Below are 16,290 nucleotides of genomic sequence, written 5' to 3'. Positions count from 1 at the left end.
GTCGGACAGTGTAAGTGCTTGAGTCAAGGAGAAAGCATTTCTCAGGGCAAATATTCTTCTTTTAGTATGTTATCTCCTGTCCTCTGCACATCAGTTTTTAAATTGATGATCTATCTTATTCTAATAGTTGAGGAAATGAAGCAGACAGATGTGTGAGCACAACTCTGGAACCAAATGGGGTAGCAGCTTCTATTAGGTTTGTGAATTTGGCTTTGTGTTTACTGTCTAGGTCCACCTTATAGTGATCATTCCTGCTAGAGATGATGCATTTAATGACCATAAACTGACGGGAACTCAGAGACAGAGACAGAGAGGGAGAGAGGAGAGGAAAACACATTGTTTCTGTGTATTGCTTATGTGTATGTGGAGGACAGAGGAAAACCTCAGGTGTCAGTCTTCAAGCACTAAAGCCCTAGCCACTTACTCTTTTTTCTTTTCCTTTTTTTTTCTTTTCATTTTTGCCTGAAACTTGCCAAGAAAGCTAGGCTAGCTGGCCAGCAAGTGTCAAGTCAAGCATCTACTTTTTGTTGTTGTTGTTGTTGTTGTTGTTCCCAGTGCTGGGATTACAAGCATGTACCACCATACCTGGCTTCTTACAGCTACTACAGACTGAATTTAGGTCCTCATGCTTACAAGGGAAGCACTTCAATGGCAGATCTGTTTTTCCAGCTCCTTGTGGGAACTTACTTTTAAAAATAGTGTTAGGTATGTACTTTTGTTGTCTTGATGAAAATGTCTACAGAATTTCCTCTGTGTATCTGGTGGGTAAATTTCTAGATGGTCAGGCCAAGTTTGTAGAAATCTTCCCTGTAAGGTGAACAGCAGGGACTTAACATTGCTAGTTCATTGGCTCGTGGTTACAGGGATGGAGATTCAGCAAGGAGATGCCCCTTTCTCAAGAAACATCCAGCAAAGGATCTAGATACTGGAATGTGAAAACTGCAAAGAAATTATTTTTTAATCCCCTTTGGTTCTAACATTTAAAATTTAATTGAAAACATTTTATTGAATCATGCAAGCTATATAAATATTCATAGAGTACTATATGATATCAATGCATGTACCTGATGTGCATTGTTCAGACTAGGACAGCTGGTCTACCCATTACACTGAGAGTTTATGCTTTCTTTGTATAGAGAATATTCTAAAGCCTTACCAGCTATCGTGTAGTGTTCAGTTTTGTCAGATATAGTTATCCTACTGTGCTGTAGAAGATTAGATGTTATCACTTCCCCCTAATAATACCTCTGTGCCCTTTTCCCATCTCTCTCCTACCCTCCTCAGACTCTGGTATCCAGTATTCTATTCTCTACTTGTATATCATTAACTTTTTAAGTCCCCACAAATGCATGCAAGTGCGTGTTTTTATTGTGTGATGCCCAGCTTGTTTAGCTCAACTCTTTCCAGATCTATTCACACTGCAGCAAATGACAGGACTTCGTTCTCCTTGAAGGCAAGTATGACAATAAGAAAAGTGATCAAAATTTCCTTCTTACTTTTGCCTCAGGTGCTTGAGGCTCCCCAGAACCCTGTGTGCTGTTTGTATGTCTCTGCCAGAGGGGAACGTGCAGGTGTTTATACAGCATCCACCCAGGTGGATGAGGGTGGTAACCACAGACGGGAACCTGCAGGTGTTTTTGCAGCATCCATCCAGGTGTATGGTGGGGCGATAACCACGGGAAACTTTGAACACAGGTGAAGTGCAAATTCAAAAGGATGGAGGTTGCCCTGTCTCTTATTTGGGTGTTTCTTGCTGAAGCAATTAGTGAAAGGCAAGCCTAAAGTTTTAAGCGCTGAGTTGAGCATTCCTAAGAAACCCAGTTCCTGTACATCCTCCGAGGGCTGCTTGTCCCTACTGACTGAATGCACCTTAATAGTCACCAGCAAAGCACAGCCACTCCTATTGAGGATATACACATAACTGGCACTATAGCTGACTAACGTTCTTGGATCTAAATAAGGAAGGGATTACAAGCATTTTAATTTACAGCCATGGGTTTTACCCAGTAAGTTCAAGGGATTTCAGGAGAAACAATTATTTGACAAATGCATTCGCAGCAGTGAAAATTTCTGCCTCTCTGACTTAAGCAATGAAAGGTTGAGCTGTTCCCCCATCTGAACATTTGCACATTTCCTGGCTTACTCGGAGCCGGTAGGGTAAGAGATCAAAGATGACTGGAGATGCTGTACTCAGTCCAAAAAATGCTAGATGAAAGTGAAGTATATTTGTTGGTTTCTTTTGTAACTAGAGAGAATATCTCATTCACCAACATGAATCAAAGCTAGGGAGAGTGTCTCTTGTATATTTCAAATGAGAATATGGGTACTTGGCTATAATACAGCAAAGAGAATCATATTTGGTAAGCACTCAAGGTTCTCCCTCTGGACCATCTGCTCTGGGTGGACAACCTTTGTCTAAGGTTTGGGATTTATTGGTAAAGAGGTCCAAGTTGATGGACTATGTCATACCCATTCCACCTCCTTTGCGTGTTGGTGTGTACTAGTCCCTTAGTATCTTTTGCTTTAGCGTAGAAGAAAAATAAGAATCTCTTAGCTTTTCTTGGAGCCTGTCCTCTCTTCTATTACTTGTGCTTAATGCCATGAGCCATTATGAGGCCAACACCTCAGGAGCCTCAAGGATGCTGCTGATGTGACTTTAACACTTACTTCACGTTGATTTTCCATGGAAACCAGTTCCTGTACGTCTTCAAGGTGTGCCCTCCTCACTATTGAAGAATTGCCCCTAAGCTGTTATTTACCAAAAGAGCTCCGTCTGCTTTTATTTGGGGCGTTTCTGTTGCTGATGCCATAGCTGACTGATGCGTGCACTTGACCTTGACACTTGGTTCTCAGCCATGACCCTCAATACTTAATCTCCCATAAGGAAGCATGGAGGAATCAGAGGGAAAGCAAGACCTGCTAAAATAAACTCCAGTGATGACCAGTGACCAACCATTTTTCTGGTGCATGGCATTTCTTCAGAAACACTCTTGGGATACAGCAAAGAAGTGAGGCTTCCAATGTGGGGAGTTCTATGAAGGATAGGCAGGGTTCCAAGAATGGCTCGCTTTCAAAACAGCCGGAACTGGTAAAATGATTAATTAGCAATAAAATCATGGACTCAATTTACATATCAGGCCTGGGACAAGACTTGATTTCTTCATAAATAGGACGGGAAAAATAGTTTTTGTTTTTTAACCTGGCGTGGTTGCTGTGAATATTATTGAGATGGAAGGGAAGCGCTCAGCTTCCTGTCTCTCAAGAGACTCCCAGTGGAGGAATCAGTGCACCAGACATTACACTTCTGTCTATTCCTATACTCGATTTCCCTATTTACACCTCCTATTCAGACAAGACAGGGTGTGGTCATAGACACACCTCCTATTCAGAAACTCTCAGTCTGGGTCTTTTTTTCTGCCCAGATTACTAATTCCTAGTGGTTTCCTTTGACTGTCCTTTCAATAGTTGTATATTGCTTGGGCCTAAGGGTGGTGGCTCTTGAAGTTAATCTGAGTTTAGAATTCATAGAATCCTTAACTTTTAGAACTTTACTTGAAAGATAAGTGAGAAGAAATCTAGGAAAAGTATTTAATGTCCTCTAGGCCATGCTATATTCCAAATATGGACTTCTGGATTGTCAAAATGGTTTTACACACACACACACACACACACACACACACACACACACACACACATTGTTTTACACACAAAGGGCTCATGGGCTTTTTGAACCAGAAGGGCAAAACACTGGATTCGGACTAAAATGAGAACCTTCCTGTCTGAAGGTGATAGAAGGTTTTTAATGAGATGGTTATAGGTCTCATTCAGGAAGATCATTTCTCTACTTCCAGAACAGAATCCACCCTACTTATAAACAAATGTGAGACAATCTGGTGAAAATGCTTGTGAACCACAATTTGTTGTTTTATATAATCACACAATGGTTCTATCACTATTTGAGACACACTGATATCTGGGTGTGCGTCAGACTAACTTGTGCTAAAAAACGACATTTGCACAAAGCACAGCCTTCATGTGTTTTAGATAAGGTTTGATTTACAGTCAGTAGAGACTCAGAATCTTGGATCTTGAGGCTAAGAGTGGGGAAACAGCACTGTTGGGACTCTGCTGCCCAGAGTGCATGACAACCCCTCAGGTACTGAATGCCCCTTTGTCATAGGGATTCAGGACATGTTGGCTTGGAAGGGCTGATTCTATGGAGGAGGGCCGGTAACAAGCCGTCTGCTTTGTGAGCAGGAAGATAATCTTTGGGTCTCCGTTGATATTTACTGGATTGCTGGGATTAACTACTCTATATGTGTAGAAAAGTAAGAAGATTACTGATTTCTTGTGATACAGAAGTTTATAGCATGCTGGCCTGGCACAGAGTTTCAGTGTAAGAGAACTCTTTGGGTGACTGGTGAGAAACTGTGGTTCTTTGGGTGAATTTTGGCAACTGTGCAGAAAGTGAGATGGGACAGTACACAGATCACGCCAGCTCTCTATTTTTCTCATCTCATGTGCAACATGCTGGAGTGTGCGTGCATGCGTGTGTGTGTGTGTGTGTGTGTGTGTGTGTGTGTGTGTGTGTGTGACAGCTGTCCCCTCCCTTCTGTTTATTTTATCTTCTGCCTCAAGGAAAGGTATTTTACTCAGTGCTGTTCATGTCAGCTGTGTCTAATATTAAGGAAGATAGCCAGTCTTAAGGGTGAGTCTTAAGTATAATTCTACCTTACTTACTCCCTGGGGTCTTGTGAGATTAGAATCCAGAGAATACATGGCTCTGAAAATACTACATAGCCTGCAGCAGACCATGGCTCTGTAGAAAGTCCAGCCTATGAAAGAAATTCCTTTCCTTTTAGAGAGTATTCACAGGACATTCTTCTGGCTACAGCAAAGGAAAATAAAATTGATAATGCTATATTTTATAAAAGATGGAAGCTGAGCGTGTTTGACTTGGAACCGCTCATCATCCTTCCCCAGTTCTCAGGAGGAGATAAAATTGCCAAGCTACTTTTTGTATTAAGAAGGAGGAATTAGCAGGCCTGTTTGTTTCTTTTTGTTTTCTATAAAAATATACACTCTTTCTCTTTCCAGGCCCCTCAAGTCAACTTTGAAAGTGGTATAGAAAATCTTCTGGGTTTATCTTAGCTAAATCATTTTTTACACACTGAAGTCAGAAGGCTCATTCCCCATGTGGCAATGTGTGGTCAGATGCTATTGACTCCAGATATGGAGGACAAAACTGTTTACTGCTGTCCAGGGGTTAGGGTGAGGGTTGGGGTGGGGTCAGGAGGGCTGGGAAGTCCTTATATATAGCTATCTTCCTTCCAGTGCTGTTTTCTTCCACATGGCCGTGTAGTTAAAGGGCTGAGAGATTATGGGCATCATGTCAAGATGGTGGGAGGGAATGAAGAAATTTACTTCCATTTACCATGCATTGGAGATAAATCCCCGTTATTGATCTCTGGTCTTTGCTTTCAGATCAGACTCCAACGCCCACAAGATTCCTGAAGAACTGTGAGGAGGTGGGTCTCTTCAGTGAGCTGGACTGCTCCTTCGAGCATGAGTTCCGGAAGGCTCAAGAAGAAGAGAACAGCAAGCGGGTAGGTGGGCCTGGGTGGACACTACAGGTGTCCTCTTTAGCACCATGTGGAAAATGTCTGGAGCTGCAAACTGTGTTGAGGCATTCTTAGAGAGGTATTTTGAGACAAGATCTTGCTAAGTAGCTCAGGCTGTTAAGCGTATAATCCCCCTGACTCATCCCAAACACTGGGATTACAGGTATGTGCCATGATGCCTGTTTGTAATAGTATTTATTTTCTGTATTTGTGTGTGTCTAACTTTTTCTTTTAAAGTGATATGTATCTGATAGTTGATAGCATATCAAGCTCACGTTTGTTAAGAGTTCTGCTGAAACACGAAACTATGAATCAACAGACCCACAGGGGTGGGGCGGGGGGCGGAGATGAAGGTGGATTGGCAGCCAACCCAAGAAAAGAGAGAAGGGGGGAGGTGGAACCTTTAAAGGGAAAACAACACATGCGCACTGGGGTTCCGTGCATGCGCAGAGTCCTCACACCGTCCCTAATGTATGATGAGTGGCATGGTGATGGAGTAACGCGTCCCTGTGCGTGCGCTGCCCCGCCCGTCGTCAGGGGGCAGGGTCAGCCTGGTTAATCATGGGGAAAACGAGTATGTGGCACGTGACATTCAAGCTTTAGAAAAAATATTACCTTAGTCTTAAAACCGTTTCAGATTAATTCACCCTCAACCAGGTATTTTTTTGTTTGCTAAATATCTAACCGTAGATCTTGCACAGGCAGTGTGTTCCAAAGATACCAGGCCAAGGGGCAATAATCCCTGTTTTTTCTCTACCAGATGTGAAATCACTTTCTGGTCATGTTATCTGGTCATTGTTGGTGAGGTAAAAAAGATAAGCTACAACTGTGGGTCTCTTTATGAAATTCTTCAGTTTTTTTTTCTTTTTTTTTTCCATATTATTTTGGTAGAATTTTTAAATCCACCAACAAGATTAAGCAAAGGAGGTGGGGGTCACAGGTGAATTTGACAAGTGTGCCTTTCATGAATTCTTTGTTACTGTCATAGGATGTCACTGAATGCACACCATTTGCTAAACATGTTAGACACAGCCAATGGACAAAAATGTAAACTGGGGAAGATGATGAGAAGGGACAAACAGCGAGGTGGTGATGAAACCAAAATTCTAGCTGTTCCAACTGCAAAAGAAATTTTAATAGACTCTGATAGTTCTTTCCCTGCTTCCAAGCCTTTGACTCTTCTTCCCCTGTGTGAAATGATAGCAATCCTCCATCTGATTTTCCATGTCATGCTTACATTGTGCTGGCTCAGGGCTGGCTCACAGTGACCAGGTTGCATTAGTTCAGCCAAATGCAGGACACTTACAGGAGGAGTGCAAAAATCACAATCTGCTTGTTTTATTTATAACTAACTTGCCGTTTATACTTGTCCTTCCCTCTGGCTCCTGTCCCCACTTCTCTGAACACACTCATATCTGTTGTTCTTTGCAAGGCAAATCATCAAGTCCTGAACACTTTCAGAAGCACGTCTCAAAAACCAGAAGATACAACTAGATTTCATTGTGCTACACATAAACTTTAAGGCCCCATGAGAATAACAAGGTAGAATCGGGGAGTCCCATCCAGTAAATTCCCTCTGCTTGAATAACGAGATTAGTTCTTTTGATCAATTTGCGTAAGTAGAAGACTGTTTTAGGAATCAATGTCCCTCATTTTCCCAAGACAGTCCAAGTGGGCTTCTTAGATTACAATAAAGATGGGTATGTGGTCAATACTGTCTTCATATTATTTCTGACATAATTGTGGTAAGCACATACCCTTGATTTTCCTAAAGCTCTTTTACCAAGGACACTTTGGTGCAGCCTCAGTTGAGGGCACGACATCAGGCGTGCTCCTGGTGAGTTATTCATGAGTCTCCATGTGAAGCCTTCTGCCAGCAGTTCTTGCAGATCTGAATTCCAGGAAATGGTTTGCTTCCCCTGAGGAACTTGAATATTTTTCTGCTGTGGCTATGAGAAGCGCGTACTGGTTGTATTTCTCTTTTTGCTCTGGCTGCTAGATTATCACAAAGCCGAGGGTACTGCTTAACTTGGAGAGCTCTTTAGACCACTATAATGAGTAATATTTTACTTCCTTCATCTACCAGACTCTCAGTTCTACTTTATATTTCCTCTGGTCCTGATTTCTAATTAAACGAAAGTATTTTCATGCTATGCATGTTTGGTGAATTGCCTTAAATTCCTTGTAGGCTGAGAAGACATGAACTCATTACAATTTAAAAATTAAATAATGAAATAAGCAGTGCCTAGCAAGAGAACTGTGGTATTGGCAGGATAGTGTTTTTCTCGTGTTAAAATGTTGCTCGTTTGTTTCCATCTCCGTGGGATGTTTGGGGGTGTGGCTGCAGACAGACCTTTCATGACACCATAGCAAGCACTGGGAGCCACATTCAGTTTGGTGAGGCTCCCTCTTCCTTTGTTTGGTTCGAACCAGAGGGAACAAACCCATTCTTGGGTGGCCAACACTCCAGGAGGGGCTGTCTCCCCAGTGACTAATGCTCTGTGCCAGTGTTGGTGGCTTATCCCCTGGCATGGCTTTAGAACCACTGGGTGGGGAGTGCACAGAAGCATCCATGCTCCCAATCTGGAGGTGTGCTTTCATCTCCCTGCAGGACTGTGATTCCCCAGCTAGTAGCATCCCTGGAGGCCTGCCACCTAAAGCTCCTACTTCATTTATTCTTTCGCTGCTCGGAAAAGTAGAGACATAAGGCCGCACTCACTGAGTTCTGTATTATTTCCCCATTACCCTCTCCTTCTTTCCTTTTGCTGTACATTCAGGTGCTGATTCAGTTTCAGCAAGGGTTTTCTTCCCAGTGCTCGATTGAGGTGAGGCCTAGGGCCTCATATATGACAGGCAAGCATTCTGTCAGTGAGGTACATGCCCAATTGTTTCCCTTTAACTCCAAACCTCCAACCTTTTCTGATTTTTTTCCCTGAGCCCCTCCTCTCTCTCTCTGTCTCTCTGTCTCTCCCCCTCTCTCTCCCTCTCTCTCTCTCTCTCCTCTGTTGTATGTATGTGTTCATGTGAGTTAGCATGCCTTGCCTGGTTTTTATGTGAGTACTGGGCATCTGAACTCAGGTTCGCATGCTTGCACAGCATCTCCTCAGCCCTCTTTTGGCCCAAGTCCTCCAATAGGAACGTACTTGAATTGTTTCACCAGTAGTTCTATAAAGTGGAAGATGTTTCCAGTCATTTGGAGAACTTGGTTTAGGTGGTCCTGTGTTTCACCATTACATTTCTAGCTGTAGGGTCGGGAAGTCCAGACAAAAGGCAAGCAGAGAATGGATTCTTTTGAGTCTGTGTCCATTGAAATGATTCTTACGGATTCTGACTCCAATTCTGACTAATAGTTGCTCATTGCCTCATAGCTATTCTGAGAGATATCCCACACTCAGAAAGTGTTGTAACTTGAAGCTCAGCTTGCCCACGGCTTAGAGCTCAGTGGCCTGTACCCGGAAACACATAACTTGTTCATCAGCCTCCATTCAGGAAATATCAAGTACTGTCCAAGTCACCCATGCAGACACCAACAAATATAAATGATCAAAAACCAAGCAAGCAATAAAATGCCTCAGCCTTCAGATGCCTTGCTTTTTATGGACTAGACAAACAACACACCAGCAAAACTGTCCCATGGTGGTCAGTGCTATGGAGTTAGTTATGCCCCATGGTGCTCAGTGCTATGGAGTTAGTTATGCCCCATGGTGGTCCCAGAGGGGGCATCCCAGTGGACCCAGAAACCCAAGTAGAAATACTGATCCTGAGAAAATGACCTGTGAGAACAGAGAGAATATGCGTAAAGGCTTGAGGCTGGGTGATGGGATGGGTGTTGGAAAAGTTCTGAAGAGAGGTACAGCCAGGGAAGGGTACCTTAGAGGGCTGGGTGTGGGGAGGCAGACCAGGAGGCCATGTGAAGTGTTCTGTTTTGACACTGACTTCAAAGGAGATGGGAAACAGTAGTGCACTTCTGGGTGGAGAACTGATGGGACTTGAGATAATGCTTTAGAAAAGTCATTTTGTCTGCTGAGTGGAAAGCCAATGGTTGAAGGCAGAAAGAACAAATATTTAAGGAAGAATTGAAAGAAATCCAGGTTAATGTTGGTAGCATATTTGCTGAGAATAGAGAGGGAGGATGTAGCTGGGATCTAGGTATATTTTAAGGATAGAGGTGATAGTTTTGTTGGTAGAATAGAATATACTGGAAGTCATAGGAAAAGGAAACTCAGAGAGCACCGGGTTTTCCACTTGAGCAACCGGAAGGGTGAAGTGGCTGTGGGAAGAACAGGGTTAGAGAGAACCTGACATTTGACTTCATGAGACTGAAGGGACTCACTTCTGACAGGAGTGGCTGTCAAGTGGAGGCCTAAGCATGGGCCTCGCAGAGTCTTTCAATTCTCTCCAGTTCAGAATTCATTCAACTCTGCTCAGAGTGGAAACTGGGCCAGGAAGAACCAGAGGCCCAGATCCTTAAATTGGAATGGATTTTGTGGTACAGGTCAGAAGAAAGGTTTTTTTAAAGGAAAAGGATGAATTGGCCCTCCTATTCCTTTCTAGAAAAGAGACTTATTAACACACAAGCAGGCATGTATTCCATTCATATAACAGCAGTTTTGCACATGGTTGTGCACAAAGTTTTTGCATGTATGTGAACACACAGTTTCTGCACGTTTTTGCTCTCTCTCTCTCTCTCTCTCTCTCTCTCTCTCTCTGTCTTTCCTCCACCCCATTCTCTTTTTCTCTCTCAATCAAAGGGATCAAAAATGAAATCCTTTGTCTTACTGAGAGAAATATAACGTTACAGCCTAACATTACTAAACACCCCAAGGATAAGAAACACAGTGTGTAAGTGCTACACGTTGGGATTTTCCCATAGGACCTGAATATGGCTCATTATGCTGATGCAGAAATAGCAAATTAGGACATCTAGAATTCCTTCTCAAATGATGAAAAGTGCAGTCTATCCCTAGAGGGTATTGACTCTTTCACACATGGGGGAAAGGGACAAACTATGGTCTTAAGATCTTGTATCTCAACTCAGTGGGGGTGATGGAACTGGTCAAGGCCAGGGCAGCCCCAGCTCTGATAGGCCAGTCTGTTTACTCTCATTAAATTCTGCACCTAGCTATGTTACCAGATGCCACCAGTTGCTTGGAGAGAGACCAGACAGAGGAGAAGCCAACAGAGAAGGCTGCTGGCCTCTTCCTACTGTCTTGCTCTTACCAGCCACTAGCAGGCATGGCAGCTTTCTGGGGAGGGTCTGTGTGGAAAATAAGACACCATGCTGAGCAAACTGGCAACAGCTGCATGTTTCCGGTTAGGATAATATGTTGCTGCTAAGATATTTGTGTAAAACAATCCTACCCTCCCCCAGAAGTCCAGAGGAAAAGAATGTTTTGAAACCTAAACTTGGTTTTACCCTGGTTTTAAAAAGTCTCCTTGTTTGCTTAATCCTTTCAGATGAGACTGTTTTTCATCTTTTCCATTTTTTATCAGCCTGGCTGAAAGGAAACACCCTTTGACAGTGATAATGGAGACGACAACCTATTCCTTCCCTAGTGACTGGGAAACCCCAGGCCTGGAAGGATCCCCTTTGTTCTCCTGTTTCAGCACAGGACAAATAGAAGTCAAGTTTGACTTCCTCTTCACAGGTTACAAGTCTCATTGTAGCTGGAATTTGTTGAGATGAAGAGAATGTGGCTTGATTCTTGCATCCCACTCAGGGGCGTAACTAAACTGGTGGATAAACTGGAAGTTATTTCATGTGTTTGAGGTCATTGGAAGTTAAGAAAGACGAGTCCTGTCCTAATGGGATTAGTGAGAGCTGATATCTACTGTTGAATGAGTGAATGAATTAGGATGTGACCCAAGGGCTTGCCTCAGTTTACAATGGAATGAACAACACAACATTCCTAAGACTGTGTTTGATTTTTGTGTAGAGTCTGATTACCCCTAGAGCAGTAAAATGCCCAGAGCATTGTTAGTAGAGGAGAGTGAACACAACACCAAGTATTTGACATGGATGGTGAGGGGAATCCATAGCCTAAAGGGGTGGGACCGAGATGGGTACCAGGTATTTGTTTATTGTCACCCTTAGAGAGTTCCTTTAACCCAGTCTGTCATAGTAGAGAGAAAGTTGAGACTGGCAAGTTAACTTTGAATCCTAAATTATTTGGCAGTCCGAAACTCTGTGTTCAACCAGCATTATAAGTGAGATCAGAGGGTGGAGAGTAGCAGCAACTGCAGATCAATGTATCCAGGCCCTGAGTATTAATTATTTAAATGACTTGCCACAGGTTTTATTTACATTTTCTATCACTTGCTGTGCGCCAGGATGAGTTAGAGGTAGGTCTCTACCTGACATCTCTTTGTTCCTGTGTTCAGAGGCTGGAGAAGCAGTTAGACAGGCTATGCATTCATGCTGTGTCTGAGATGGACATTCTTATGTGCAACTGTGAAAGAGAAGAGCCTGGGAGAGGAACTGGACTGTTCTAGTTCTCAGTGATGCCTGCCATAGAGGAATTCATTCACTTAAAAACCTTTATTTAGTTGGGAATCTGTGAGAGAAATAGCATTTTTTTACACCAGCATTTCCCCGCTCACAAGTGACTAGATGTGGTAATGATCACAGTAGTCCCATGTTTGCAAAGCGTTTCAGGCCCATGTTGTGAATGATAATTTGATTTTCACTCCTTCTCTCCCCTTGAAATGAAAAGAAATAACCTACACAGAGAGACGAAAAAAGAGTCAGTGTGGCTTTTTCCTTCCTCTACAACAACCCCATCTCTGTATCCGTTTTTTGGGCATGTCCACCCTCAGGCAAGTCTATCTCTTCAGAAAGCCCTATGTCTCATAGCTGCTAACATCCAGCACTCTCCTGGAGCATACAGATTAGTGTTTAACATGCAGTAGCTTCAGCTTCATGTTCCTCTTTGGAGACGCCTCTGTGGTCTGACTTAGCTTACTTATGGCTCTTTCCAGGGCACAGACCCGCTGCCATATCTGACTGCGTTGGTTCTGTCAAGCAAATTGTACCTTCCCTGAAGAACTCAACTTTGCTCTCCTTGGTTGGTCCAAGTTGGAACTCTCTGAGGAAAAGAGGTCCCTCAGAAGCCAAGGAAAAGAGCACATGGGCCTTTTGTTGTGTTCTGTCTCTATCACCTCAGGCTGGGCAGTTGCTGAGAACTCCCGGCTTAAGGATGAGTCTTAAGTATAAGTCTACCTTACTTACTTCCTGGGGTCTTGTGAGATTAGAATCCAGAGAATACATGGCACGTTGGAAGCACCACACAATGCAGTGGTTAATATCTTCAGAACCTTCAGAAAAGAATTCTTGTTTGATTGATCTCTGCTGTTGAGATCTCAAGTTATTTCTGGACACTGGCTGCATACTCTTAACTATTAACGAGAGGAAAAAGATTTAAGGACAGGTGGTTTCCAGTTTTACACATTATAGTTAGTTTCCTTTCTAAAGCACATGTTCCATAATGATACTTAAAGTTGTGTTAAAGACCAAATCGCCTTGGTGGGGGGGAGTTCCGACATGCCACATCACTATATTGTCAGCTACATCTGGGTACTGTAAAATCCATGCTTGAAATATATGAAAAAGGGCGAATAAGGGAGTAAAGGAGCACTAAAAAATTTCAAATGAAAAAGAAACCATCAGGTCCTGAGCTGGGCTGGATTCTCGGCTTGTTTAAATCCCATCTTACCTAACCTGAGGCAGGCTGGCCACACGAGGATTTCAATGTATTAACACAATGGGAATCACAACACCAAAAAGCCGGTGCTCTCCTCCAGAGGAACCAGCTTGCAGCTGTGAGTCATCCGGGATTTCCAAGGCACTCGACAGAGCACTCAAGTGGTGAGCTGGGCTGTAAGTCTTTGCTTGTGCTGTTCTTAAGGCTGCCTTGCACTCATGCTCTCAAAGGCAGGCAGGAAAACAGATGCGTTCTAGGCCAGATTCAAACAAAATGGCTGAGAAATGAAGCTTCCGTTCCAGGCAGAAAACAGCATTCACATTTGGACAACTGGACCAAATGTTAGACTCCAAGAGCATCTGTAGCGAAATCACTGACCTGGGCCCCTCACTGAGATATGAGAAGAAACTGACATTGTAAAAAGAGGAAAGGAAAAGAAAATAATTGTTCCAAGAACCTGCCTTTGCCTCCAGCATGCTGTAAATCTGGCTGAGTGTATGGGCAGGAACAGGTATGGGAGTGATTTGCTAGGGGACAGGCTCAGCGTTTGTGTGTTGTTATTTCCATATTGATAAGTGGGAGGGCAGGAACTGGGATTCCGAGCATTCCTCCTGTTCATGTTTCCATCATGGTGGATGTCAAATCACACCTGTGGGCTAGTGTTGGCCGGCACATCAGAGTCACGAGGGGACATTATCTTTTTTCTTGATGCAATGATCCCTGCCGTCTACAGACTTGTGAAAGTTCACGAATTTTGCCAGCACTCAATAGTCCTGATTTTGTGGAGCTAGCTCTTTTGGCAAACTGAAGGGGTTCACAGGCCACCTAGCCTGGAGGTGAGGTCAGAGTGACTCCCATTGTCAGCTGCCTGCTCCACTGCTCCCTGCTCCCGTTGCCAGAGGGACACCTGGTGGCTTTTCTGAACTCACCTGTGGCTCCTTTGTTCTTTGCTTTCTGAAATCTTACTGGTTGTTTTATTCTGTTTGAGACTGTGGCTCTGTTACTTGTGGCACAGTTAGTTCTCTCATGTGGCTCTCAAGTGGCATCCCTTAAGGGCTCTGCTCTCAGCGTCGCCTGAACCCACCATTTCTGATAAAATCCCATCATGCACAGCAGGATGAGACCAGCATGCAAGATCACACTATCGTTTCCGAGCTATAAGGTTGGTCACCCACTTATGAGCAAGCCTGAATCCCCAGCCCTGTCTTTGAAGGGAAGACATTACATTCTGGGTTTCACATGGCTTCGGCCACATGTGTCCTTCAGAACTGAGTTGCACGTGGCAAACACTGTCTGGTGTATGAAAACTTTGAAAGCCAGTGGGAGAATGGACCAAATCCTGCCTGGGCTGGTGCCATGCGCAGCCCTTCTCTGTGGATTCACACTGAGGTGGGAGGTCATTCAGCTCTTCTTCCTAAAGAAGAGAGGCACCTCCTTGAAGTAACTTCAGGTAGAATGTCTCCAGATCTTGTGGTACTGCAGGGAATTCTGGACCCCAGGTATAGTAAGAAATTACCAGTACGGAGTCAGGTAGAAATATAAGGGTATTTAATAGGGAAAAGCCTTACTTACAGAGCGAACCAGCCAGCAGGTGGTAGTCTGTACAGCAAGAAGCAAAGAGAAACCGAAACCGAAAACGCAGTCCCCCTACTCACTCTGACCACGCCCTCACAAGCCCTCAGGTACTCTTGTAGCCAGCCCCTAAGAAGGCGTGGCTACAGCTTCCCCTACACCCAGGTTGTCAGGATACCATCTCCTCCTTGCTTCCCCTGGGATGATTTGTAATTCCCAGAGCTTAGGAATGTCCTGGAAGATGTATGGACAGGAGGGATTTCTGGACTGCTGGGCCTCTGGGGCCAGGCATTCGTAGTCACCACTTTCTTATGAGAGCAGCTAGAGCTCAGGAGAGCAAGGCCTGGAATCCACTGTGCTCTGGACTTTAGAATCCTCGGGACCTCTGCTCTTGTAACCCTTTAAGTTGATCTTCTAAATTCTGGAGGGAAAAAGTGGTCCTCCTAACATGCCCTCTATTGCCCACGTGAGCCTGGGCATGGACCATGGAGATGTGATGTGGAATGTGCCCTGATTTTTTTTTTTTTTTATGAAGGTAAAAATTCTAAACTTTCCTTCCAATGTTCTCTAAAGGTTGCACGTGACTTCACTTCTCAGGTACAAAAAAAAAAAAAAAAAAGGCTTTTGAAAAAGCTGCTATCCACATTTGTAGACTGAGTATATTGAGATCTGAAGACAGAAATCATGTATGCTAGGCTTGCATACTATTATAGTGCTTCACCTAGAAATTCCCTTCTGATGAACAGGACCTCAAGCTCCACATCAGCAGAAGTACTAACACCGCACAATACCGCGGTTGGGAAAGACATCTTTCTCCCGCATATCCAGAATTAGGGGATGACTCTCCCTCCCCGTCTCTGCTAGAGAGCTTTCTTCCATTTTTGTATCATAAGAATACACACATCTCTGTGTAACTTTAGGCAAAGTGAACATTCTAGGTTTGGGGAATAATGCCTCACCCATTTCTGGAGGTTCTGACAGTCAATGGCTATAGCCTAGACTCTCCTTTGGTGTTCACTTTAGCATCAGCTTCAGTAGACATTAGCTGTTGCACTAACTGATACCCTCTAGGCGGATGGCATTATCTGAACGTACTGGAATAGATTTACCATGAGCAGTAATGTGTCTGTACAGATCCAAACACATATGTCTTCCCCTTGTGACAAGAGGCACATATTGTAAGACAGCTGGCCTGGGCCAGGAGTGCAGCTTGTGATCCCCGGAGAGAGGTGTTACTTTGACCTTGTAAGTGCAGTTCCACTAATTGAAAGCAATAGTCACAGACTGCAGCCACCATGGTTGCATGCCTGAGTCAGCGCATTGTTATATTTTGCTGGAAAAAAATGTGTGTTAGTAACAATGATGGAGTATTCCCATTCACTTTGCAATCCTAAATT

General features: G+C 43.7%; 1 protein-coding gene across 1 annotated transcript in view; it reads left to right on the top strand.

The window, feature by feature from the left end:
- Window positions 1-16,290, top strand: part of Creb5 (cAMP responsive element binding protein 5) — a 315,064-nt gene that overhangs the window by 15,544 nt on the left and 283,230 nt on the right. Inside the window, exon 3 of the mRNA XM_035448718.1 lies at window positions 5,485-5,606. Within this exon, the coding sequence (XP_035304609.1) occupies window positions 5,485-5,606 (122 nt within the window). The remainder of the gene's footprint in view (window positions 1-5,484; window positions 5,607-16,290) is intronic.

Source organism: Cricetulus griseus, chromosome 8 (assembly GCF_003668045.3).
Source record: "Cricetulus griseus strain 17A/GY chromosome 8, alternate assembly CriGri-PICRH-1.0, whole genome shotgun sequence".
NCBI classification, from domain to species: domain Eukaryota; kingdom Metazoa; phylum Chordata; class Mammalia; order Rodentia; family Cricetidae; genus Cricetulus; species Cricetulus griseus.
Note: the sequence above shows the minus strand (reverse complement) of the source record. Positions and strands in the feature narration are given on the sequence as shown.